This window comes from Tachysurus vachellii, chromosome 13 (genome assembly GCF_030014155.1).
Source record: "Tachysurus vachellii isolate PV-2020 chromosome 13, HZAU_Pvac_v1, whole genome shotgun sequence".
Classification (NCBI taxonomy): Eukaryota; Metazoa; Chordata; class Actinopteri; order Siluriformes; family Bagridae; genus Tachysurus; species Tachysurus vachellii.
In genome coordinates this window covers 18,146,417-18,171,658 of record NC_083472.1, presented here as the reverse complement: position 1 = coordinate 18,171,658, position 25,242 = coordinate 18,146,417, and the positions used below count along the sequence as shown (strand labels likewise).

Here is a 25,242-nt window from a genome sequence, read left to right as displayed (position 1 = left end):
ACATACTGGACAAATAAGCAGCGCCCTCAATCTCACACAACCCACATGGCTCTGTGTGACTGAACCTGGCTTTCTGTTTGCTGATTTGATCCATGGTATTTGCTGCTGATGGGATTCAGGAAAAAAGTGTATTCCTGTGCATTGGGGTGAAAATAAATGTGGTAACTCTTGATCACTGTCTTGCTGGTGCCGTTCTCATTTAACTTGCTCTGTTGTGGTTGGTATTTAATAATGATATTACCTGCAACTTAAAAAGAAGAGCATCTCACAAGACCAACATAACCTTACAAAGTAATGAATTAGCTATAAGAGAGTTGTAATGATGTAGCTTATGCTTTTAATGACACTTGTTTCAGATGTTGTACAAAAGAGTACTGTCTACTTAGAAGTACATGCGTGAAGCACAGAATTAACAAATAGAAGCAGGAGGATCAAGGTGTTATCAGAAAAAAAAAGAAGATTTAAACTGAGTAGTGGAAGAAAGGGAAGGATAGCCTCAGAGGGTGATGCACTACATGACCTGCAACCTAATGTGGACCAGAGGGTCTGTGTGTACCGCCGCTGGTGCCGGGTCTAATTAAGAAGTACTGTAAGAGGTCAGGTAAAAATCAACATCAGCAGTTTGTAAAAGTTTGCAAGAGTCAAAGCCCACAAGAATACACACTCAGTTGCCAGTTTAACAGCTACACAGCTTGTATCTATTTTTTAGATTCATATTAGCTAGAATCACTTAATTTCCGCTATACTCTACCACATCCATTGAAAAGAACCATTACAGGACCACCATTGACCAGATACAGTATGATTTGAGTGCATTATAGTAGAAACACTGACAAAACATGTTTTTCCTGACTTCCTGACTACTACTAGGTTGAGAAAAGTCCATTAACTAAATCTCTCAGTCTAATAGTGTTTCTGTAGCCAGAAGCTGCAGTCATTGTGCATGAAAGTTCAATAAGTGCTGAATGTAGCTGAGAATGGCTCATCACCCTAATACATATGTATAATTGGTCATATGTTACAATTGGAACTTTTCTGGCAGTTTCTTTTGATGCTGGCTGGTTTTCAACCCAACTAAGCAGGAGCCACACCTGATTCCACCTGTTTAATCAGTTGATCTGGGCTTTCAATAGATTCAGGTGTGGCTTCTGCTTGGTTGGAGTGAAAACCCACACTAGCTTTCTGAATGTGATTGGACACCCCTGCTGTAGTATTACCTACAAAGTGACCTGTATGGTTAAACAACCAATGACACAGAGGTACCTGATAATAGGTATGTGGTATGTAGTAGGGTAGATGGTAGGGCATGTGGTAACATAGTGGTTAAGGTGTTGGGCTACCAATCGGAAGGTTGTGAGTTTGATCCTAGGTCCACCAAGCTGCCACTGTTGGGCCCCTGAGCAAGACCCTTAACGCTCAGTTGTATATAAAAAGGAAATGATGAAAGTCGCTCTGGATAAGGGCATCTGCCAAATGCTGTAAATGTAATAGATGCATGTAAATAACTGCCAAAAGACATCAATTATGATCAGTTTTCATCCATAGTTCTTTTTTTGAGGAAGGGTGTACACATGTATTACATCAGTCTTCTGCTATATTTGTTTTTGGGTAGAATTTTCCCATGAATCATGTCTCGTGTCCTTGTATGAGCTGTTTTGATTCGTCTGTTTGATTCATCTGCTAATGAGAAGTTAAGAGAAACTGCAAAACGCAGAGTGTATATTTTCCAGCTAAAACAATGATGCAGTCATTTAGATGGTCTTTTGTTGCTGATTGGAAAGCATTACAATGCTTTTGAATCACGCTACAAATGTTATGTGCTCATATGCCTCCCAAAGCACCTCTGATGATGATGGGTTTAGAATCTGTCTCTGAGACAAGATGGATCCCATTCATAACTCTATCTAGTGATGTTGACTGACAATTGGATCATGTTGCCAGGTGTGAAATTCATTTCTTATCGAACATATGTCTCCTCATCTGCTGTAAATTGTGTCCAAAATGTCTTCATAGACAAGAGAAATAAACACCTATTTTTTAATAAACAAAATGTCCTGTAGACATTTGCCATTTCTTTCATCATACACATGAGGTTGTCTCTCCCAGTCATGATACATCTGGTGTTATGCATCTGGTGTTATGCATGTAATTTCACTTCAAATGCACCTTTTCCTGGTAAACTATGACATTTTGTTATTTCCATTTTTTTTAAATTAAAAAAGTGTAGAACATTTAAAATACAGTAGTTCAGCAATTATATTTGACAATGACTCACTGCTGGTAAAGGGCACCAATCTGATATGCAGTATAAACAAAGTAGTCATGAAAATCGATCATGTACGTTCATTGTATGAATATATGGCATGCTTCAAACCATCTTAGCAGTACGCACGACATCGCTTATTATGCTAACCAAAACCTATGCTGAAGTTGTAACTGCAGAATCTTTGCTTCCTACAAGGTTAGGACGTGCACACCACAGGCGTTCACTTGCTTGGTATTCCCCTCAGCTGCTTCGGCCCTGTTTGGCAGGCCACTTCACACCCTATCCTTCATTTGATGACTAAGATCACAGCTTTAAGGATGAACGTTGAGATGTCTGATTGATATTGGTAGCACTCGCTACCAGAGCCCTTTTTCATGACAGAGGGCTTCCTGTTTCAATTTTCTAGGATCTCACTTTTTTTTTTTTTTTAATCTCATCAACCCAAGCAGGGCACACATTTCTATTCAAGGGAAATATCAGCATCAGTAATATCCAATTTACTGAAAGGGGAAAGAGAGCGGGTCGAGGTTGCTGTATAGTACCACGCTACACCAAGCATGGCATAGTGGTGTATGAATAAAAAATTTATGGCTAGAAAATAATAAAATAGATGGAATATAAATCCAAAAGCAGTCATATTCATTTAAGGAAATCAAGGCAATTAGCAATGCTTTGATGCGAAACGCATCGGAGGAGCACAGAAAACGTTTCAAAATAAGACGCAAAGTGAAATTGTCAAAATGACCTCATTTCAGTTTGATCCTCTATCTTCTTTCAGTAAAGAAATACAGAGACGGTGGCTTACTTTGATGTTCTTTAAAGCAGCTGTTAGCAGTCGCTAGTTATCAGGTCAAGAGGTAGTTATCTGTACCACAGATGAAAACCAGGATAACCTTATATGAAAAATATGTATTAGAACTGAAATTTCTGCTGCATCCCATATAACTTAAACTGCGAACAGGTCTTATAGTTTTCATGCTGTAGCTTTTATTCTGTTTAAACAGTTAGGTCTAAAACTCATACATATGTAATACAATAAAAAGAGAATTATACTAAAGGCCAACTGTAGCTAACATGCTCACATGTTGCAATTCACAATTAGTTTTATTCCAGAATAAGCTGCCAGTAATAAAAACCCTGTGCAAAAGAATTTCCCATAACTGAAATTAAAACACTAATTTCGAGACCTCCAAAAACATGTGGCCTTGGTTTATATCAAACACAATGATGCACCACACTGCCATGACAATCCATCCAACCTTGGTAAAAGCCAGTGAAAAACTGTCACGACTTTATGACTGCATAAATACCTAGCACTGTGTGTTAATTTTCACGGTCTGCTTGCAATTCTCACTCAGAGAATGACCCATAATAGCTGGCATCAGTTAAAAGCATTTTGGCAGAGTTTAAAACCAAACTGCCAACAGGCGACTGTAAGCATGTTAAAAAAAAACAACAACATAAAAACACAGCACATTTGAGTGTATGCCATTAGGCTTGCCCATTAGAAATTTGAATTTGAGCAAACAGCACATTGAACAATCTAACACTTCTTTGCAGGTGCTTACAGGCAAATGGAAATGTTAATGGTTAAATTTGGCACCGGCGAAGACGTTTTTTTTCTTTCGATCTTTTCATTTACAAAAGATAGATTGCTGATAGACTTTGAGGATTAGAGATTTATCTCAGAGTAGCAGAATGTTCCTTTACCTTCTGAGTGATGGGACAAGGTTAACAGGCTCACACACGAAGCGCCGATGCCTGAGCCGAAGACTGTGATGCGGTTAGAATCGCCACCGAAGTAGCCAATGTTCTCGCTGATCCAGCGCAAGGCCTGGATCTGATCCAGGAGGCCGTAATTACCTTTAGCGGCCTGGTCACCTGTGCTCAGGAAGCCTGGAACACAACAATGACAAAAAACTTCCTTTAATGGACTGGTGTATGAGTGCTATTATGAGATATTCCAATATATTTCTCTCCTGTGGACTGGAGGAAAATTTAAGTGATCATAAAAATATAGCTTAAAGATGTAATCAGTGATTTTGGTGCAATTTAAATGTAGATAATTGTTTTGGAATTGAAAAAAAACATACAGTATTGACAGTATACAGCATTTAAAAACATACAGTTATTCCCGTCGGCGTTCTCTCCAAAAGCCTCACTCCTAAAACACATGTAGACTAGAACGGCTGAACGGCAAAAGGTGGAACTGTCTGAACTGACAAGTAACATGGCTACCAGGCAAGCAGAGATGTCTCATTGTCCTGATTGGTTGGACATTTGTGGTCCACATCAAATGATTTTTTTTCCTTCTGTTTACAGATCCCCACAGAGCCATAAAGGCTGTACTTTTTCTTTTGAACAGATACCTTTGAGTCTTCTGGAATGTGAGAACTTTGGCATGTATTAAAACATTTTTCCAGAATTAATCACTAAGTTTAAAGTATTATTTTTCTGTCAAAATGCAGCAGTGGGGGAAAAACATTCCAGTTATTTAAGAACCAATGAGGAATGGCTTTGAGAATGGCTTTGAATGGAATCGTTCTCTATTCAGAGGTGTTTTCAATTGACATAACTGCAAACTATGACTGCAAAAAAAAAAAAAAGAGGTGAAAAACAAACTAATCAAAGACTAGCATGCCTTTGCATGACTATGCTATATTAAATAATGCTACTTAGTAGTGCAAGTAAAGAATAAAATCTGTTAACATACGCTGTTACAGGAAATAGCAGAGTGTGATGCAGCCAAACCACAGTTGCTGTTTCTACCCTGAAGCTTAATATATAGAACATCCTGATTTATTTTGTATTATAGCACAAAGGAAAGCACTGACACTTCTGACTCCTTCCAAAAATGCTACACGAATCCGTTCACGAAAGCCTCAGCATTCAAACGAATATACAAATCTCTGCATGTTAATAGAAAATCTTGAAGTTTGAATTACTGTCCAGGCTGCTGTTATGAAAATGAAAAAAATTAATAAAAAAAAACTTCTGACTAAAAAGAACCGAACAGTCATAAGTGCTGCTGTAGAGAGAAAAAAATAGCAGACTAAGAAAAATCTGTAGATAAAGTCTGTGTTTACAGTCACAGTGTATAATAAGTGGTATAAAAGACATGTACTGCATACTTGAGGAAAACATGAATCAGTCAATTTGACAACCAGCTGTGTACAATTTAATCATAAGAGTTGATGATTTATGATTATGAAATGGTAAGGTTTGTATCACAAGAGCTCTACAATGTTGAGAATGTTATAGGAAACCGATTTAAATACAAACTAGTTAATCACACTTCAATCAAAGCTATTGACATGCAATAATGGGACTTACATGCCTTCAAAACCTCTGTCAATGAAACCCTCTACCGTGATAAAGCAGCCTTCTACTGGGCATTTTTATCTCAATGATCATTTCAAGCTCTAAGAATGATAGCAGCTTGTGCCATTTTCTCGCCCACTGGGCTCCAAGCTGAATACAGACACCAGGTTCAATAAAATTGCCACTAATGTGTTGTGTCTATGAAGCCAAAACAGGCTCTTAACACGTGTGGATATCAAGTGACATGTTTATAGCAAAATTGATTTACATATCAAATCCCTGGAGAGTCCTTATTAACACAGCTGATAAGAAATGCATTTCCTGATACGCGTTCAGCGTTTATTCCATTCACAACCTTGGCTGAAGATTTTAGTTTTGACGATAAAACGGCTTGTACATGAGTCTTCAAAGTGCAGGGCTGGCGTTATCATCTAACAGAGATGTAGTGTGTGCATCTCCATAGGTCACAGATGACTGAATGATTATTAACATTCCCAGACTCCGATTCTGAGCTCAAATACAATGGTTCTGTTGACGGCTTAATCTCTGTCAAACATTTTAACACAACTCGTAATCTGGACAACAAAGAAAAGCCTGGAACATTGACACATCAGGCTGAACAGGTACGGAGGTACATAAGACACACAGGAAATCTGCTAGAAGGGGAAAAACAGGAAGATTGTCCTCATTTTATCAGCAGTAAATCAGTTAAAAAGCATGCAATTGATTAGCACAACAAATAGAGCTTGTTGCTTTACCAAAACTATTCTTCCAGAACATAGGGGAACATGTTAACATTAAAAAAAAGAACCTTCAAAACAAACTTTTCTGTACTCCCCGTGGGCATTGTCTGACATTTTGTGTTTTATAAATCTGTGTGTTTTTCATGCTATGTTTCTGCTGCATGTAAAATGAATTTGCTTCAAAATCTGTATTAAAAACGTCTCTGATATCAGATACAACACGGTAAAGCTTAAACCTTTTAAATTTGGCCCCGTTCTTCTTTGAGCATCTCTAGGGAGCTTGTTAGATGCTCCACAAGTCGGATATCGGCCAAATAAGGTCATATGAAGATGAGTGGGATCTTGTATTAAATAAATTCACCACTGATCAATAATTGTGGTTGTTAAAGGTACTAAAACAGTTGCACATTCTGCTGTGATCGCGCATGGGGGGGGCTGAGTTAAATACAGGGCCCTGCTGCTGAGAGAAACAGGGCAGAAAGCAAATGGATCAACAGATGGTCTACTTTAGAGCTCCCAAAGGATGACAGAGTAGTGAGGATGCGTGCTTGAGAGGCCAGCAAAGGAGCTTTCTCCAAAATCCACAGAATATTCAGATAGCTGTACCTAATAGCTGCAGCCGGAACCTGGATTGGGAAGTTCTATAGGATCCTGATATTGTATTGAATATGATCCATGTCACCTGGAGACGCAAAACATTTAGGTTTCTTAATATCGCTTGTGTTTTGATAAGAATAAGCAAAAGTGGCAAATTTCTTCGAAACTGAGTGACAAGATTCAGCAGAAATTTATTCGTAGTTCCATAAGTTGCATCCAGCCATGACCATAGCAGAGATGTGCGGAGGTACGCAGTTGTAAATGACTGCCAGTTTTCATAACACACTCAGCATTTCATATTTACTTGTTATTTTCCACAAAAATAGCATGTGCTTGTGCCTGAATGGATATGACTTGTATTTTTTTTTTGCTGTAAACAGATTTAACAAAAATAGTATTTTTTAAAAACAATGCATAAAAAGGTAAACCTACTCACACAGTAGATTTGACTTTTTTGTTAGGGCTCTCCAGGTACTAACCCGGATTATATCCAAAATACATAAAACCACACCTGCCCAACTCACTACAGCATTAAATGCAGATCTCAACTCTTCCATTTCCAACAAAACCCTTCGTCAGGAGCTCTACAGGGTCAATATTCATTGCCTGGCTGCTATAGCCAAACCTTTGCCATGGTCTGGCTGCTACAGTATAGCCAAACCTTCGCCATGGTCTGGCTGCTATAGCCAAACCTTCGCCATGGTCTGGCTGCTATAGCCAAACCTTCGCCATGGTCTGGCTGCTATAGCCAAACCTTTGGTCAATTGTGCCAAACATTGGTGCCAGCAGCAGAAATCTTGGGCCGTGGACAATGGGAACCATGAATTGTTTTTTTTGATGAGTCCACCTTCATTGTTTTTCATACATCTGAGAAAGTTAAGGTGTGGAAAGGCCCCAAAGAAGCTTACAACCAAGACTATTACATGCCCATAGTGAAGCATGGGGGTAGATCACTGATGGTTTGGGCTACAATATCAATACATTTCATAGACTAATTACTTGTGCTAGATAGGACACCACTACCAAGAGTCCACCTGGTCCTCCAGAAACATTTCCCATGACCTTCACAGTCATCAGATCTGGATGTTATTGAGCATTTTTAGGGTGTTTTGGAGAAATTCTACAAGAGGTATGGCTCAAAATCCCTCTGGCCACTGTGCAGGACTTCTCTCTTCTGCCCAAGTTATGCTTATGCGGTTTTGTCTGTAAAAGGAGGTCCAACACCATACTAATAAATTACTGTAGTCTAAAATAGGTTTCAGTTTTATTTCTCAACCCCCCTGTATCTGTCTATGTGTGTGTTTGTCTATCTGTCTGTCTTTTGCTTACACAGCCTAAGAAATTGTATCTAAAAAAATATTGTTTCTCATGACTCTTTATATCAATCTAAATAGATAGACATCTATCTAAACGTCTACCGTGATTTCAGAACATCTGTAAGTCAAGAATAAGAATAAGTTGAATACATGCAAACAAGTATGAGTATGAATGACTGAGAAAAGGACTGGTCAATTCTTCCTCACACTTCTTCGTAGCATCACAAGCAGGTTAAAAGCAGCCTGAACCTGTCTCATATTTCTATTGACACAGACACACAGCTGCACAAAATACACCTAAAACCTTCTGCAGACTCCATCCACCTGTATTCACTATTAAGAGCTTATCAGTATTCCAAATGCTGCCTGTTCATGTCACCTGGACAACTCACCAGTGTGCCTCTTTCTCTGTCTACTTTACATATATGAATATTGACAAGTATTTGCAGATTTTGTAGTTTCTAAGCATTTTGAACGCCATGCGCTTACAAATACTATGAATGTGTGTACTGATTATGCAGCTAGGCTTGGCAAAAAAAAAATCGCTCTTCTAAATAGAAAAGGCTTTTGTATTAGTACTGTATTTATGCATTTTCTTTTTCTGATATGTATATTGACTACCAAAATTTGAAAAAATATACAAGTGGACTAAGGGTATAGCACAATGTTTGTATCTATATATGTGTAGTGCTTGAAAAACTTCCATATCTCTATCTGTATTCAAATTTAATCTTACAGTGGTTGTAGACATGCTTTATTTTTAAATGCATGATTTTTGCAGACAGTTTGAGATGGCATTTGGCTGACATAAAAAATGTCATGTCAGCAGGAAGTTTTGTTGAACTTTTCTTTCTTAATAAACGGTCAGATATGAACATGAGAAGCATTTATTAATTCATTCTTAGTAATTGCCTGGTCAGGAAAGTAGTGGTTTATATTAAGCTATTCAAAACTATATAAACAAATTATTTCCTGTGTATAGCTGTCTGGTTATTATTTTCATTCATTCATTCATCTTCTACCGCTTATCCGAACTACCTCGGGTCACGGGGAGCCTGTGCCTATCTCAGGCGTCATCGGGCATCAAGGCAGGATACACCCTGGACGGAATGTTAACCCATCACAGGGCACACACACACTCATTCACTCACACAATCACACGCTAGGGTCAATTTTCCAGAGATGCCAATCAACCTACCATGCATGTCTTTGGACTGGGGGAGGAAACCGGAGTACCCGGAGGAAACCCTCGAGGCACAGGGAGAACATGCAAACTCCACACACACAAGGTGGAGGCGGGAATCGAACCCCGACCCTGGAGGTGTGAGGCGAACGTGCTAACCACTAAGCCAGCGTGCCCCCCGGTGATTATTTTATTCAATTTTTTTTTTTATTTATTTATTTATTTTTTTGAGAATTTGAGACTAAGTCTAGGTAGCAACTAGTGATGAATTAATGAATGATGTACATATTTATACTGTATCTGACAACTCGGTCAGAAATGAAAAAAGTCATGCTTATATGACATTTTTGTTTCAGCCCTAGGTATCAAATCTGTACACATTTAGAACATACAATCTAGTCTGGCATGGTATGAGATTTCTGTATAAGCCTCTGAAGGTTCTGGAGTGTAGGTGGCTGATATCCATTCAAATCAATTCCTCATATATTTTTTTAAAAAACACAGTGTGTTCCAACAACTCATGAGTGATTGAAATAACTAGCTGGCTGAATTGGAACAATGGTATGTACGTGAGTATACAGTGGGTAAAGAAAAGAATCAACCCCATTCAAAATAAACACAAAACCTGAAAGATTCTTTTTGTTTTATCCAGCTATATTTACTATATTTAGCATATTATAAAATACTAGTGAAAGGTTTAACAGCAATTATCATCAAAATATCAGTATTTAGTTGAACCACCTTTTGCTTTACTTACAGTACAGCAGCGGTGTCCAATCTTATCCTGAAAGGGCCGGTGTGGGAACAGGTTTTCATTCCAACCCAACGGAAGCCACACCAGAGTCTACTAAAAGCCAAGAACAACTGATTAAACAGGTAGAATCAGGTATGGCTTCTGCTTGGTTGGAATGAAAACCTGCACCCACACCGGCCCTTTCCGGATAAGATTGGACACCGTTGACTTACAGCCTTTATTCCGTTGGGATACAGTACGTCTCTACCAACATTCTACATCTAGGCTTTGCAACATTTGCCCATTCTTCTTTGCAGAACAGCTCAAGTTCAGTTAAATTTGGTAGTGATCATACAGTATGTGGACTGCAGACTTCTGGTCATTCCACAGATTTTCAATGGGCTTTAAGTCTGAACTCTGATTAAGCCATACGAAGACATTCACCATTTTCTCCTTCAACCACTGTGTGGTAAATTTTGCTGTGTGCTTTGGGTCATTGTCATGTTGGAAGGTGAACCTTCTTCTTATATTCCTAGAACTAGGAGCAGGTTTTCTTCAAAAATTTGATGATAATCATCCCACACAATTTTCCTTTTATCCTGACAAGTGCTCCATTACCTGCTGCAGAGAAACACCCCCACAACAGGATATTACCACCTCCATACTTTAGTGTGGAACTGGTGTTATTTGGATGATGAGCTGTAGAGATATACAGTACTGTTTGGTGTTGAGGCCAAATAGTTATGTTGGCTTTGTAGAAGCCAACATTCTGTTTTCCTATTTAAGCTTAGACAAAAATTTATCAAGAGTAACTCCTCCTAGGGCTTTCGAGCCACATATACCAAATTCAGATATGTCGTAGAACCTGAAGTTTGTTGCTTTTACTTTTCTAAGCGATCCGAGTACCGGTACTTCCGGTACCGGGTCTCAAAGTGGCCTTTTTTTCCCATAGACTCCCATTATAAACTTTGGAGGTTTATAACTCGGCAAGCTTTCGAACTATCTACACCAAACTCGGCCAGCTCCTTAAGGATGATACTCTGAACAAAGTTTTTGATTGGTGTACCGACCGGCCTTCCGGTTGTGCCGCAACCCTGCCCCCAATATATGCAAAATCAAAAAACTTTTTACAACATTGACATGTGACATATCAAAACACTCAGCACAATGAGGGGAACTTCCTCAGGGGTATTCGGATGACGTCACATGCTCGTCTCCACTTGCCTCCAAATGTTTTGGCACCCTATCTTTCTGTCCACTTGCCTCCAAAATAACACTGACCCTTATGTCCACTTGCCTCCAAAAAGCACCGGCCTTTGCAAATACTTGCACCGTCAAAGCCAACATCAAAGTTTGTCGCAAACTTTACAAATCTACTTTAGTTTATTCTCATCTGACCAAAACACCCTTTTCCAATTAAGGTAGAAAAATCCTAAGGTGCATTTTGGCAAAGCCTAGTCATGATTGCATGTGGCCTTTCTTGAGGAGTGGCTTTTTTTTTTTTTTTTTTTTTTTTTACAACCCTTCCATACAAACCATGGAGTATTTGTGGAGAATTTGTGATAATGACCACTCTTAGTCATAAATTCCTGCAGATGTTTAAAAGTTGCTGTAAGCCTCTTGTTAACTTCTTTGACAAGTTTCCTCCTCACATTTCCTCATATTTTTATGTTTAGCTAATCAAAATGATCACAGCTGATCACAGTTGGAAGTCAAATGTTGCGTGCCATTGAGACTGATTGCGTTTACCAGTCATTTTTATAAGGGGGTGACCATTTATCCAACTCAATGATTTTTTTCTGACCTGTTGTTCTTTTATCTTTCAACTGGAAGTTATAAGTTGCAGTGAATAAATACAGCTGGATGATACAAAAAAAGGGTTTGTCTTCATTTCAGTCTGCAAAGCAACAAAATGGGATTATTTTGAAGGTGGGTGATTATTTTTTATGCACACTGTATAACCCAGGGCCTGTACTTCCTTCTGTTTAACTATCATCAGTTATAGTACATAAAGTTAAACTGATTGTCATTACCAGCTATTAAGGTTTAGCTCTGTCTCAGACTCTGGATGGTTGTGTAACAAAGCCATGAAATGGGACTCTATTATCACTGGCCTCACTCAGGAAGATGAATGGTGGCTTAAACAAGTGGGGAGGAAAAGAGGAAGAGTAGGAAGTAGAGGATGATGATGATGCAATGAAGGCACAGGACTGGGCCACTGGCTTTCTCTTTCTCTGTCTTTCAATCTCCATTTGCCCTCACTGTGAGTGCCAGATAACAAGGCTGTCAGTGTGTCCCAAGTATCTTCCACCCTTCTCAATGCACAAGTAAAAAAAAGGGCCACACAATCAAAGCCTTGAGAGATTTGCAGATATCCTCCCCTCCCTCAAAGCTCAACGAAGGAGCGCCAGGCCCCCTACCCCCACCCGGGTATCTGAATGGAAGATTCTGGGGTGTGGATGGAGAAAGAGAGGGCTTGAAGGCCATCCTCCAAACATCCGCATAAAGAAGCAGTGTGTCAGTTTCCCTCATGAACACTATCACCCCTGCAGTCCATCTCTCCCTAAGGGATCTATTCACTGTTCCCACACACCATCCACGCAACCCCCCCTCCCAAAAATCTCCTGCTCCCTGTCAGAAAAATCACGGCATTCCGAAAAATACGAGGCCTGAAAAGAAAAGGGGGCGGGCATGGGAGGAGATTGTGCTAGTGAAAAGATTCAACGGCCATTTATATCACGAAGCAGCTTCTCTGTCACTCTCTCTTTCTCGGGGCACTCAATAATGTGACTACCGAGTTCAAAGACAGTGCTGTATTTTTTTTTTTTTAAGCTTTGAATACTGAGGCCTATTCACAACACGCTTCTTCTGTTTTTCCGGTGTTAGAACAAAAAGAAGGCCATAGATTTGGACATAGCTATGTTGTGAGACACTAGGAATGACAAGCACACTGCGATTTCCTGTACAGCAAGTCTGTTTATTGTCAGATGGTTGGAATGGTCTACATATGTGGCATCTCAGTCATGTTTGTTTCAAGTTTTCGGAAATTCCAAATGTCACTGGATGAATACAGCTTCATATCCATCTGCCTCAAAGGTTCTGGCTTAAAGCTATGCATTTAAAAATGACATATTCCACAGAGTAAGCTGTGAATTCATGTTAAAGCCGACATATGGTAACTGGCATGAGATAACATTATATGATTTCGTGTGCAGGGTAATCTCATGCCAGGAGGCATATCTTAATTGGTTTTAAATGAGATCTAATAAGAGTGCCTTTGGAGACCAGTATGCTTTAAACTTAGTGAAGCTGAGCTGCACGCTTCCAGTTTAGGAAGTCACCCCATGCTCAAAATTTGAATTGCTTTCTCCAATCAGTCTGCTGAAATGAACTGCAAATGAGGCTGACCCCAATCTACCACATGTACACCACCATGACATAGTTTAAATATCTACTTCAACCTTCTCAGCAGTGTAGAGACAGGCCACACTGTAAACTGTCATCAGCACAGCCAGCTTATCATCAATAGAAGATGATAAACTTAAACAATCCTGGAAATTTGCACGTGATTAAAATAATTCCTCACAGAAAAGTGTGTGGTGAGAAGTGGAACAATATCAGGGTAAACAGGGAGGAGGAAGCTGATGGCCTTTTCCCATCTTTGACAGCAGCTCTTAATCTGATTACACGATTGGATCTCTTTGGACAGTCCAACCGCACCCGCCTCCACAAACCACTGGAGCCAGCTACAAAAGAGCAATTTGCATGGTACACTCTCCCTCCTAATGGAATACATTCCAATCGATCACGCACAATGCTAAGTGGTTTGGGGGATGAGTGGGGGTGCACAAGGAGACTTGAGACCAGCTCTCAAAGACAGTCAAATGCGTTCGCTCCACAACAAATTGAATGAAGCAATATGCATGTTTCTTCCACACCACTCAAGTGAAGTGGATGTAGCGCACATCAGCATTGTGTCTAATCAAAGCAAATCGTAAGAAGGGAATGGGCTCGCAAGATGATAAATTAGACCGTTTTCAAAGTGCACCTGACCTCAGGTGGCAGCCACAGTCTCGCTTCCTGATAATGAGAAGATTCTAAGGCATCTAAATCTTTGAAGTTTTCAGATGTAACATAAAGTTCAAGCCAGTGCCCATCCTCACTCAGACAGCCTGCTACCTTTTCTCATTTTTATCCTCACTTTTCATACAGCAGATTATTAATGGGTTGCATCACTTAGGCAAAATGCCAGTGGGGTTTTCCTTTGTTGAAATTATTTCCTGTGTATGGCTTCCTATTTTTTTTTGAGAAATCGCAGAATATGCTGAATCGCAAATCTGGCCTGACTCTTACATCTCCGAGGAGGTGATAAAAGGGCACTAGTTTGCTGCACTTCACCTAGGGGAGAAGTGTAGAAAAGCACTATGCCTCGCTGTCCTGCTCTGATGTAGATTAGAGGGGAAGTTGCTGCCTCCCAGCGCACCGCTGTGTGTTTGAATGCTCAAGCAATGGGGAAGTATGGATATTAATCACAGGGACGAGTGCATACTTAGGAGATGGATGGGGTGTGAGTGCAGTGATGTCACCCTGACGAATGGCTTGGCAACGTTGGTGGAGACTTGCACATCGCCTCTCATTTCAATTAGTTCCTCAGCGCTACTAGCAGCTCTCACCTCTAGCACAGCGTAAAAACCTGTCCGTGTTAGCACACACGTACACACACGCGCACTCACACACACCCACAGCCTCCTGTCGTCTCTCTCAGTCCTTACGTTGAGGAACAAACACACCTCTATCAAACCAAACTGACAGTAGAGCTTTCTAACAGGGGAGCGGTGATCCATGAGCATTGCTCTTTGAATTAATCACTTGCTATTACTGGCACAGCAGTTTGCAGGCTTCCCTCGACCACTGCAACTCATTACACAGTGAATATCAGCTTTCACCCAAGGACTGTCACTCACCACCCACATGATTAACTCAAGTTTCAAGCACATTCTTGTCATTAGAGTACATTTTCTTGTCATTTGTCTGAAAGGCACATGAGCAAATTGCACATGCTTTGCTCAGCAGTAATCTATACAGCTGACTATCGAAGGAAAGCAGCAGCATTCTAAACTCTTGCCGTCTTTAACCAGCTGACCCGACTTCATACTTAATCAAGGCACTATATATTCCTGCTCGACACAGAAGCCTCAGCCTTCTCCACCAAGCTTAAGATACTTCAAGAGTCTGTGTAGCACCTTTAATCTGATTAAACAAACCAGATGAATTTACAGATGATTTAAAGGACAAGGAGAGTGAAATGTTCATATACTATTACTATTACATGTACTATTATACAAACAGATTAAATTCAATTCAATTTTATTCGTATAGCGCAGCTTTAGCTTTAAATTTAAATGAATATTTATTCCAAATGAGCAAGCCTGAGGCGAAGGTGACAAGGAAAATCTCAATGAGATGATATGAGGAAGATACCTCGAGGGGAACCAGACTGAAAAGGGAACCCAAACTCATTTGGGTGACACCAGGCAGAAAATAATGTAAATGTAAATAATGTCCTTTCTAATGGTGCAACCAAGAGCTCCTGAGCAACATACAGTATAGGTCAAAAGATGCAGATCACTGATTATTGTGTAATGCAAATAACCTCAAAATATGCTTTAACTTTTAAATCATTGCAAATGTTCAGTCTCCTTTATTCGATGCTCTTATTTTAAAGGAAATCATTTTAACCTCTATTTTTGAAAACTATTTCTTGGGTCTATAATGCAGACATAAAAGTGACGGTTCAAAGAGTGTGTATACTTTATGTAACCACACTGAGACGCTTCACTGTGTGTATCACCCTGCTTGACTGTGTTTCCCATATAAAATTCCACTTCCTGGTCCGGTTATAACGGTTATAACAGTAATGGTAGTGGCATCATCAGTGAACACACCAAATGATACTTTGCACAAATATAATTTTTTATTAAAATTTGAAACATCGTCAGATGAACATAAAAAAAAGGGGGTTGCCAATATTAATGGACGCACCTTTAACAGTAAAGGACATATCTGTGTACACAGATATGTATGTTGCTAGCCATCATGCTTTAAAGTAGCTTCTTTAGAATCTGTTTCTGACAACTGGAGCAAAAATAATTATTTGACCTTATTGTGTATGAAATGTCGGTTACTCTATATTAATACTTGTTTGTAGAACTGTTGATGTAAAAGAAATATTGCAAGTATTAAATATTAAAGTGAAGGAGTGCTTGTCCTGAATATCAGCAAGGTTGTGATAATCTACGGCACTCAGCCTGCGGGCTCCTGCTTACGGTTAAATCGTAGTTGATATTCATTATAACTCACAGACCGACCACAGTATTTGAGGACTCGTAACCTGTGAGTCTGACATGGTTGTCTGCAACACTGGAGCCCCTCAGGGAACGGTTCTGGCCTCCTCACCATATACACTGCAGACTTCATGTTCATCTCAGCAACCTGTCACCTGCAGAAGTTCTCTGATGACTCTGCCATCGTCGTCTGATCACAGATGATGATGACAGGGAGTACAGAGGACTGATCCAGAACTTTGTGGACTGGTGCTGCCTCCAGGTAAATGCGGGGAAAACCAAAGAACTGGTGGTGGATTTCCGTAGGCACAGACAAACTTCATTACCCCCAGTGATCATTCAGGGAAAGGACATTGTGAGAGTGGACCCTTACAAATACCTGGGTGTTCATCTGAACAGCAAACTGGACTGGACAGCAAACTGGACTGGACAATACTGAGGCAATCTATAAGAAAGGGCAGAGCAGACTCTTTCTGCTGAGCAGACTAATGTCTTTTGGAGTGCAGGGAGAGCTACTGAAGATCTTTTTTTGACTCTGTGGTGGCCTCAGCCATATTCTATGGTGTGGTATGCTGGTGCAGCAGCATCTCTACTGCAGAAAGGAAAAGACTGGACAAGCTGATCAGGAAGGCCAGCTCAGTCCTGGGGTTTCCTCTTGACCCTGTACCGGAGGTGGGAGAAAGGAGGATGGTAGCAAAACTATCATCATTGCTGGAGAACGACTCTCACCCCCTGTATGAAACGGTTTCATCTCTGAGCAGCTCCTTCAGTGACAGACTGTTACATCCTAAGTGTCTGAAGGAGCGATACAGACGGTCTTTTCTCCCTGCTGCTATTAGACTTTACAATCAAAGCTGCTCCCAGTGAACCAGTCACCATATTTACACACTGTCTTACTGTTTAACTGTAATAATAACAATAACAAAGTATTTAAAACAACACGTGCAATAACAGAAATTTTGAAAAAACGTGCAATATTACCTGTGTGCAATATGTCTGTTAGCATAAATACTTACTCGTGGTCTCTTTTTTATTCTCTGTATTTATACATTGTATTGTGTATATACTGTATATTATATTATGCCTCTATTCTTTTTATATATTTGCATTTCTTTTTCTTTGCTCCCGTAATAGAGAAATGTCCCCATTGTGGGACGAATAAAGGTATATCTTATCTTATCGTGTCTTATCTTATCGTATCGTATCGTATCGTATCGTATCTTATCTTATCTTATCTTATCTTAGATAAGTTCAGGTGTTCCCTGTTTCTCTCTGATTAGTTTGTGCATTTAATCCCTAAGTGTTTATCTGTGTTTGTATTTGTAAAGTTTTGTTATTCTGTGCCTATTCTTCTGGAATGATGGTTTTGCAAAAAGTCCATGCTGAAACATTTAAAACATGTTTATATTGAAAGATGTGTGATGTGCATTGCTGATTTGTTGTTTGTTCTGATGTCACAGGTAGATGTTTCTAGGACAGTTAGAAAGGAATATACTGTAGGAGAAAGAATGTGCACATTCTGAAACGGAAGGAAAGCAGTCAGATTTTTATTGTGTGAGTGAAAAAAGAGCCAGATTACTCACAATTTACAGTGACATTAAATGCCACATCAATGAGAAATCCCTGACAGACGTAGAGGTGACAGGAAAGGCTTAAATTTCCAGAATGCAAAGTGCAGAGAGTGACGGGGATGTGTAGGGGAAAAAGTCACGATAAAGTGCCTTCTAGGTGCCTTACAGTGGAAAAAGGTGATGATGTGCCCTAATGTCTGCCCTTCATTTGGATTAGAAATGTGATAAAATATCCACTAGTGTGCTCCTATGAGTGAAAAAAAAAACATGACAAAGTGTCCTCTAGTATGTCCCTCCAGTAAAGAATACATGACATACATGCAGTGCTTTATAGGGTTCCCCTACGTGCAAGGAAACAAGATGAAGTACCCTACTGGCTGCCCATCCAGTGGACAAAACAAGATGCGCTGCCTTAAACGATCTCATACATGCAAGAAATGAGATGCAGTGCCTTCCAGGTGTTTCTATGTGCTACAAAATATGTCCTCTAAAGGCAGCATGCTGTTATGCCATAACGAGAAAGCCATTAGTGAGACTGGTGAGAAAAAGAACCCTCCCACAGATGACACGAAGAAGAAACGTTGAGAAAAAAATAAGACTCAAAGAGAAGCCATCCTCTTCTGTGTGACACAGGATAGCGTTATTATAAATCATCATTACTGCTTTGCTTTGAATGATTGCAGACTATGGCATCACACCTTAACCTCCAGATTTTTTTTCATATCTTGCGACTACAAAAGCTCTGAAAGAGAACATCATCTGAATGGCTCATTGCTCTGAAGCCTGACTGGCACTATAGTCCAATTTCTATTGGGAATCACGGCCAAAAAGCTGCTGAGGTGATTCCTGTTTTTTTTTTTATTCACTCTTTAATCTATCGCCTCTGTGTTCATGAAGAGAAAAAAAAGGTTAGATCTCTCTTTCTGTTTCATCTTTTGCTTCCTGCAACCCCACAGGAGAACTCTGTACTTGGTGTCTTTTGCCAGACGATGGGAGGCTTTGCCAGGGTCCCTGTTTGTTTGCCTTTCTTTCCATCTTCATCTTGCAGAAATCTGCCTGACAGTCCAGCAGTGCTGCTTCTCCCCAGGGATTCGGCATCAGATAAAATGTCACCGCAGCTTTTGTTTCCACCTGCCCCTCGGCCGCCTGTGCACCTGAATGTCTGGGCAGAATAGAAGCCAGTTCCTGCTCCAAATCACTTCTAAGCTGGTTTTATTGAATATATAAATGTTTTTAGATTGGCCTACTTCATAATTTTAGTCACTACTATGGTATTAGAGCCTGACTGAGAAGAAAAACAAGCTAATCCCATCTTTGTCTGGATCAGAGATTGGGTAGATTCAGCAGTACGGGCTTTATGGATCATGTTACATTGCCTCTTAAACTATGGATAAAGCACAAATGACTATAATATATAAATGATATAATATTTCCACATATTTTGCTGCACCAATTCAGAGATAATATACATTACCATTGCATTATCTGTGTTTTGATCCAGTAAGTGCAAACATGTACGGCATATGAGATGGAATAATATAAAACATTTATGCCAATATGATATTTTGTCCCAATAGGATCCCTCTAAACACCCTATAACACTCTAAACACCCCCAATCCCCTTTCCCTTGGAAAGCTAAATTATTTTCCAAGTAACTCTTTTTATTTTCTCAATTATCAAACATCTCAAATATCTCAAAGGATTTTCTAAGTATAATCACCAGCATAATCTAAATATTTTAAATCATTTTTGTCATTTTATTTTATTAATGCAGTCTTTAATAGGATAGGCATCAGGGTGGTTTATGCATAAGACAATAAAAATAATACTAAAGACTTCTCATACATTCTCCAATTTTAAAGGAAAATAGATGAAAAGTAAAACGTAACCTTCCATTCCTTTATCCCAGCGAAAAGAGCAAGCTGGCTGCTAGCTGGTAGGCCTGTGGGTTTGGTAGACTGGCAGTCATTTTGTTTATTAATTGACTTGATTTAACCTTAAAAGAAGTTGTTTGGGAAATTGTACAGTAGTTCATAGAACCAGTTTGCCATCTGGTCGACGCTACAGAACCCTGAGCACCAAAATGACCAGATATAGGAGCAGTTTCTTCCCTCAGGCAATCCATCTGATGAACACTTAACATACATCTGATGAACACCTAACATACACAGAACAAACCCTATTCTTACATTGTTTACAAGTACTCATTTATATTTTAATTTGCACATCTATATTTCAATTTGCACATCTATATTTCAATTTGCACATTCTTTTTTTCCATTGTACATACAACTGTCAATTATTCATTCATCTTCTACCGCTTATCCGAACTACCTCGGGTCACGGGGAGCCTGTGCCTATCTCAGGCGTCATTGGGCATCAAGGCAGGATACACCCTGGATGGAGTGCCAACCCATCGCAGGGCACACACACACTCTCATTCACTCACGCAATCACACACTAGGGACAATTTTCCAGAGATGCCAATCAACCTACCATGCATGTCTTTGGACTGGGGGAGGAAACCGGAGTATAAAATATCGGATCGGTGCATCCCTAGTTTTCTTGACTTAATGCATCTTTGAATGATTTACAATCAAATCTGTTTGGATACAGCTTGATAAATAACGCCCAATAAAGCAAATTAGACTCATAATAATTAACGCAGAACTGCAAATGGTCTCTATAATTATATCTATATATAAGACTGATGTCCTACACTAAGCCACCGTGCCCCCCGCAACTGTCTATTATATATGTGTTCATTTCTTATCATTGCCATTCTGTTTACACTGTGGAGCTCCTGTACTAGAAAAAAAATCCTCGTATGTGAAAACATACTTGGCAATAAAGACCTTTCTGATTCTGATCCTGATTTTACATTTACGGCATGTGCCCTTAACCAGAGCAACTTACATTTACACAACTTAGGGTTGAGAGCCTTACTCAAGGGCCCAGCAGTGACAGCTTGGTGGACTTGGGATCTTCTAACTAGCAGACCACCACCTTTACCACTAAGCTACCACATCCCCCAGATGTCCAGCTTTGCACTGGACATCTGAGTATACAGCTTTGCACTGGACATCTGTGTAGATACTGCTGGTGACAAAATTAATACTTCTAGGTGAGAAGAATGAGGCTGGTCACTATATGCTGTTAATATAAACAGGAATAGCCCTGTAAGCAGAAAGTTTTAGCTTTTAGTGGATATGCACTTAGATATGAAGCTCACAGATGTGAGTGAGCAGTCGGATATGAAAGTTGCTGGGATAAACAAATACTAAGTTCTTTATGATGAACATGAACAATGCATTTTTAGTGATGCATTTACAGCAATGCATTTGCAGGGTCCGTTCATTCATCCTTAGTAACTGCCTGCTTGAAAAGGTGGTTTAATTTAGACTATCGGGTTCTTGAAGTATCTGGTAAAGAAATAAAAGCTGGTAAAATGAACCACAACAACAATTTAAAACCCAAAAATGCTCTAAAATGTATTTGCAGTTCTATCAAGATAAAAATCAGGATCAGTAGAACTGTTAGTCATGTCATGTGGATCCATATCCAGATTTCTGACAGCTCTACACCACAATTTTAGCCCCATATCCTGGGCAAAGCTTTCATTTAAAACCTTTTTTATTGAGACATATTCAGGAGAAGCTTCAATATTGAATTATATGATTTCCTGTCACAGTGTTACACTACAAGTGCACATGATTCATCTGCCACCACATCCAGTTGGTCCAATATGAGAAGGAGCAGCATTACATTGAAAAGGTGGACCTCAAGCTATTGCATGTAAATGAGACTACTCAGCCCTGTGCCTACCAATTTCTACCACTTCTGAAAGTAGACCATCTGAAGGACAGCTGTGAGGTCTTTGAGTGTAAAAGGGTCACAGGTAGACAATGAAAGCTCAGAGAGAACGGGGGCTCCAATGAAAATTCTCCACCTCGTATGTAGACGTCATCTCTTTTATGTCCCTTTTCAGTCATGCTGAAGGTTGACTTCGTCTGACAGGATTCTAGTGTTGAGGCAGAAATGAGGTGAGAGCCCAGTGAAAGCCCGAAGTGGGCTCATTATTCCAAGTGCACAACATCTGGCTACTGACAGCCTCCTGATGATATTCCAGTGTGACCTTGTGCCTGTTGGCTTTGTGCAAGCATTATGTCTATTTGGGCCTGATATTCACAATGGTGGGACATGTAGGAATGCCCACAATACAATGCCTCTTCTTATATGGCTGGGAATAATCAAATATTCCATATTGAATATTCATTCACGAGCAATTTCAGTGAGCAGGTGCTGCATTGCCTGTTCCTGGTTGGCCATTTGGAACTTGGCCACGCTAATTTAGATAAATATTAATCCAGCTCTATAAATTGTCTAATACTTGGGCAGAGATTAAGTCTCTTGTGGTAGAACTTGGCGGAATTCCTGTGTTATCTCTGATTTCTCTAAGTATCTATGGCTGACATACCACAGAAGTGCAATTGGGCCTTTGAGTGGTAAGCATCTGCACTAATTAAACCATGAGTAGAATTAGGCCTGGTTGTGAGTAGTTTCATAATTACAGCCCTTTCATTCACTGTTTAAGCTAATGAGCTAGCTTCCTGTCCAGAAAAATGAAAATGCAAAAAGTGTAGGTATGCCCGTTCTTTTTTCTTTCATTTTTTCCATTATTTTTCGTTTTATAACTCAGGATACTGCATGTCACAAATGACTGTAACTACAAAAAAAAGAGACTTTCTTCCACATATACTGCAAATATTTTAGCTTGGAATCTAAAAAGACATCCTGAGCACATCCGCTGATGACTACTACTTGTTAGAAGCTAATATTCTCTCTCCTATTGATTCTCTGTCCTAATACTAGTTTAGTTTAACCTTTCAAGATTTCAAATAACACATTCCTTATTAAAGGCCAACATGTTCATCAGAAACTGTGTAGTTATGCAACAAATTAAACAAAACTTCAGTTTCCATCTTCCTCATGTGTGTGAGGTTTATTTGCTCTTGATTTGAACCATTCACTAAAATTACCATTATAATCCTGACCACAGTCACATTAGGAAATGCAAATAAGGCTTTGCATCAAAATGCAAATTCATTCAGTTAAGGCAGCACAGCCAGAATTCATAATTTAGTGTGAAAAAAAAATAGTATGTCTGCAGCTGCATCATTCTAGCTTCCAGTTTCACGCCCATGCACCTTCACAGGAGAGATGACTAAGATCCTATAATGTGTTCATGAAGCCAGTAACACTACAGTTAGGTTACCCAGTACCATGTAATTTGTTTACCACTGTTAAAAAACTGGTTAGCCAGTCCAGCATTTACAGTATTTAAGCGTAAGCATTTAGCATGGCTTTTAAATCAGTGACTGTTGTCATTAACATTATCAGCCTCTAAAGCAGAGCAAATTCCTAATGTTTGATTTAGTAGAAAAAAATGTATCCATTTAGCAAAAAAAAAAAAAAAATCATGTTAGGTTTTGCAATTGATTATCGAGAACCTTCACTGTGAGAAACTTTTTAAACTTTAAAAATGTACAAGTTCACCACAGGATAGTCTTGCTGCTCTTTCATGTGAGACCATGACCTACCTATATTGCATGGGCTGAAGATCCCCTGCGGTCTACGTCTGGTAAAGTCTTCCAAAACAAAAGGTTACACATTATACACCATTTATTTTGTAAATGAAATCACTCAGTTGGACTGAACTGATAACATTTAACACCACAAATGCAGGGATTCCTTATCAATGTCATGTTCAATCTATCAGTGTGTCGTTTTTCTGTGTTCTGAGAAACACAGAATGGCTAGAATCATTTCTGGTAGGTGTGAATGAGTGTGTAAGATGAACTGGTGTCCCATCAAGGATTCCAGTGTTTTTGTCTCATGCACTGTGTTCTTTGGGTAGGTTTCAGCGACTCTGAGCAAGATAAAGTGGTTAATGCGGAAATTTGAATAAATCACAATCTTATTCTTACTTGGAAACATTATCTCTGATAATATAATTTTAGATAACAATTTTGTCATCTGAGCAGCTGATTCAAGCATGTTGAGAAAAATAGTTTTAGGATTGCTCACTTTTTGTAGAGTATTAACGCTGAATCTTTTCACATCTGCTGCTGAGATCTGAGATCTACCGACATGCATTATTTCTGATTTAATTAGTATTAGCATGATGTGTGTTAATGAGAAATTGCAACAATGTGCAGTATGCATGCAGGAATGAGACTCATTATTAACACAAACTTGTTGTTGCAGAGGCTATGCAAGCTGATCACGATAAAGAGGTGGTGGATCCAGACTATTTATATGCACAGAATTAGCACCTGTGACTGCAAAGCATGAAGCTGCTACTCTAAAAGCATCTGTGTTCAATCGTCTGTGCTTGGTGCAAACAATCCTTCACCCGCAACTAGCTCTCATTTACCTGAGCATGGAGCCATGCAGTGCATAAGAGGCTAATCCCTCTTTTTTTAATTTCCCTGAAATATCATCCACTGTAGGCTTGCTGCATTAGTTTTCATGAGAATGCGTCAGGGGCTAATTGTTAAAAATTGAGTTATCAAAACTACATGACCTTCGAGAGCCTCAGAGGACTCGAGGCAAATACAAATATCTTCCCCACAGTATTGTCAAGACTCAGAAGAATTCTCCGTTTCTGCAATGTCATAATATTGTTGTAATAATGGAAGAGCCAAGGTCAGTGAATATCACGCACGTTAACTCAATTGATTAAGACAAGGCTTGAGAACTCATCCCGGCTACTGTTTGGGATCATATCACCCACTGTTCTGATGTTCATAATGAGGGATCTTTTCACACACTGCTTCTTTTGTTGGTGTTTTCTTTTAAGTGATATATAACAATGGAAGTGAGTGTGGAGGATATCATATAACAATACAACATTTAGAAGAGTTTTTTTGGGGAGCTGCTGTGCAAAGGAACAGAAAGTGGTAGGACATGGAGATAGAATTGAGAGACAGAGTGGGCAAGAAAAGGAGGAACTGTCAAGAGACACAGTGATATACTTACCATAGAAGAACAGAGAGAGAGAAAGTGTAGGAAGATGAAAAATAACAGATACTTGTGAACTGCAGATGTGTACTTAGTTGATAAGCAGAGGGGGGGGGGGCGAGAGAGAGAGAAAGAGAGAGAGAG

General features: G+C 39.5%; 1 protein-coding gene across 4 annotated transcripts in view; it reads right to left on the bottom strand.

Annotated features, from left to right (window-relative positions):
• The window catches only part of nlgn3a (neuroligin 3a), a 151,715-nt gene that overhangs the window by 50,441 nt on the left and 76,032 nt on the right, over nt 1-25,242 (bottom strand). For all 4 annotated transcript variants that reach the window (XM_060885384.1, XM_060885380.1, XM_060885381.1 and 1 more), the window contains one exon: nt 3,977-4,162. In XM_060885384.1, the coding sequence (XP_060741367.1) occupies nt 3,977-4,162 (186 nt within the window). The remainder of the gene's footprint in view (nt 1-3,976; nt 4,163-25,242) is intronic.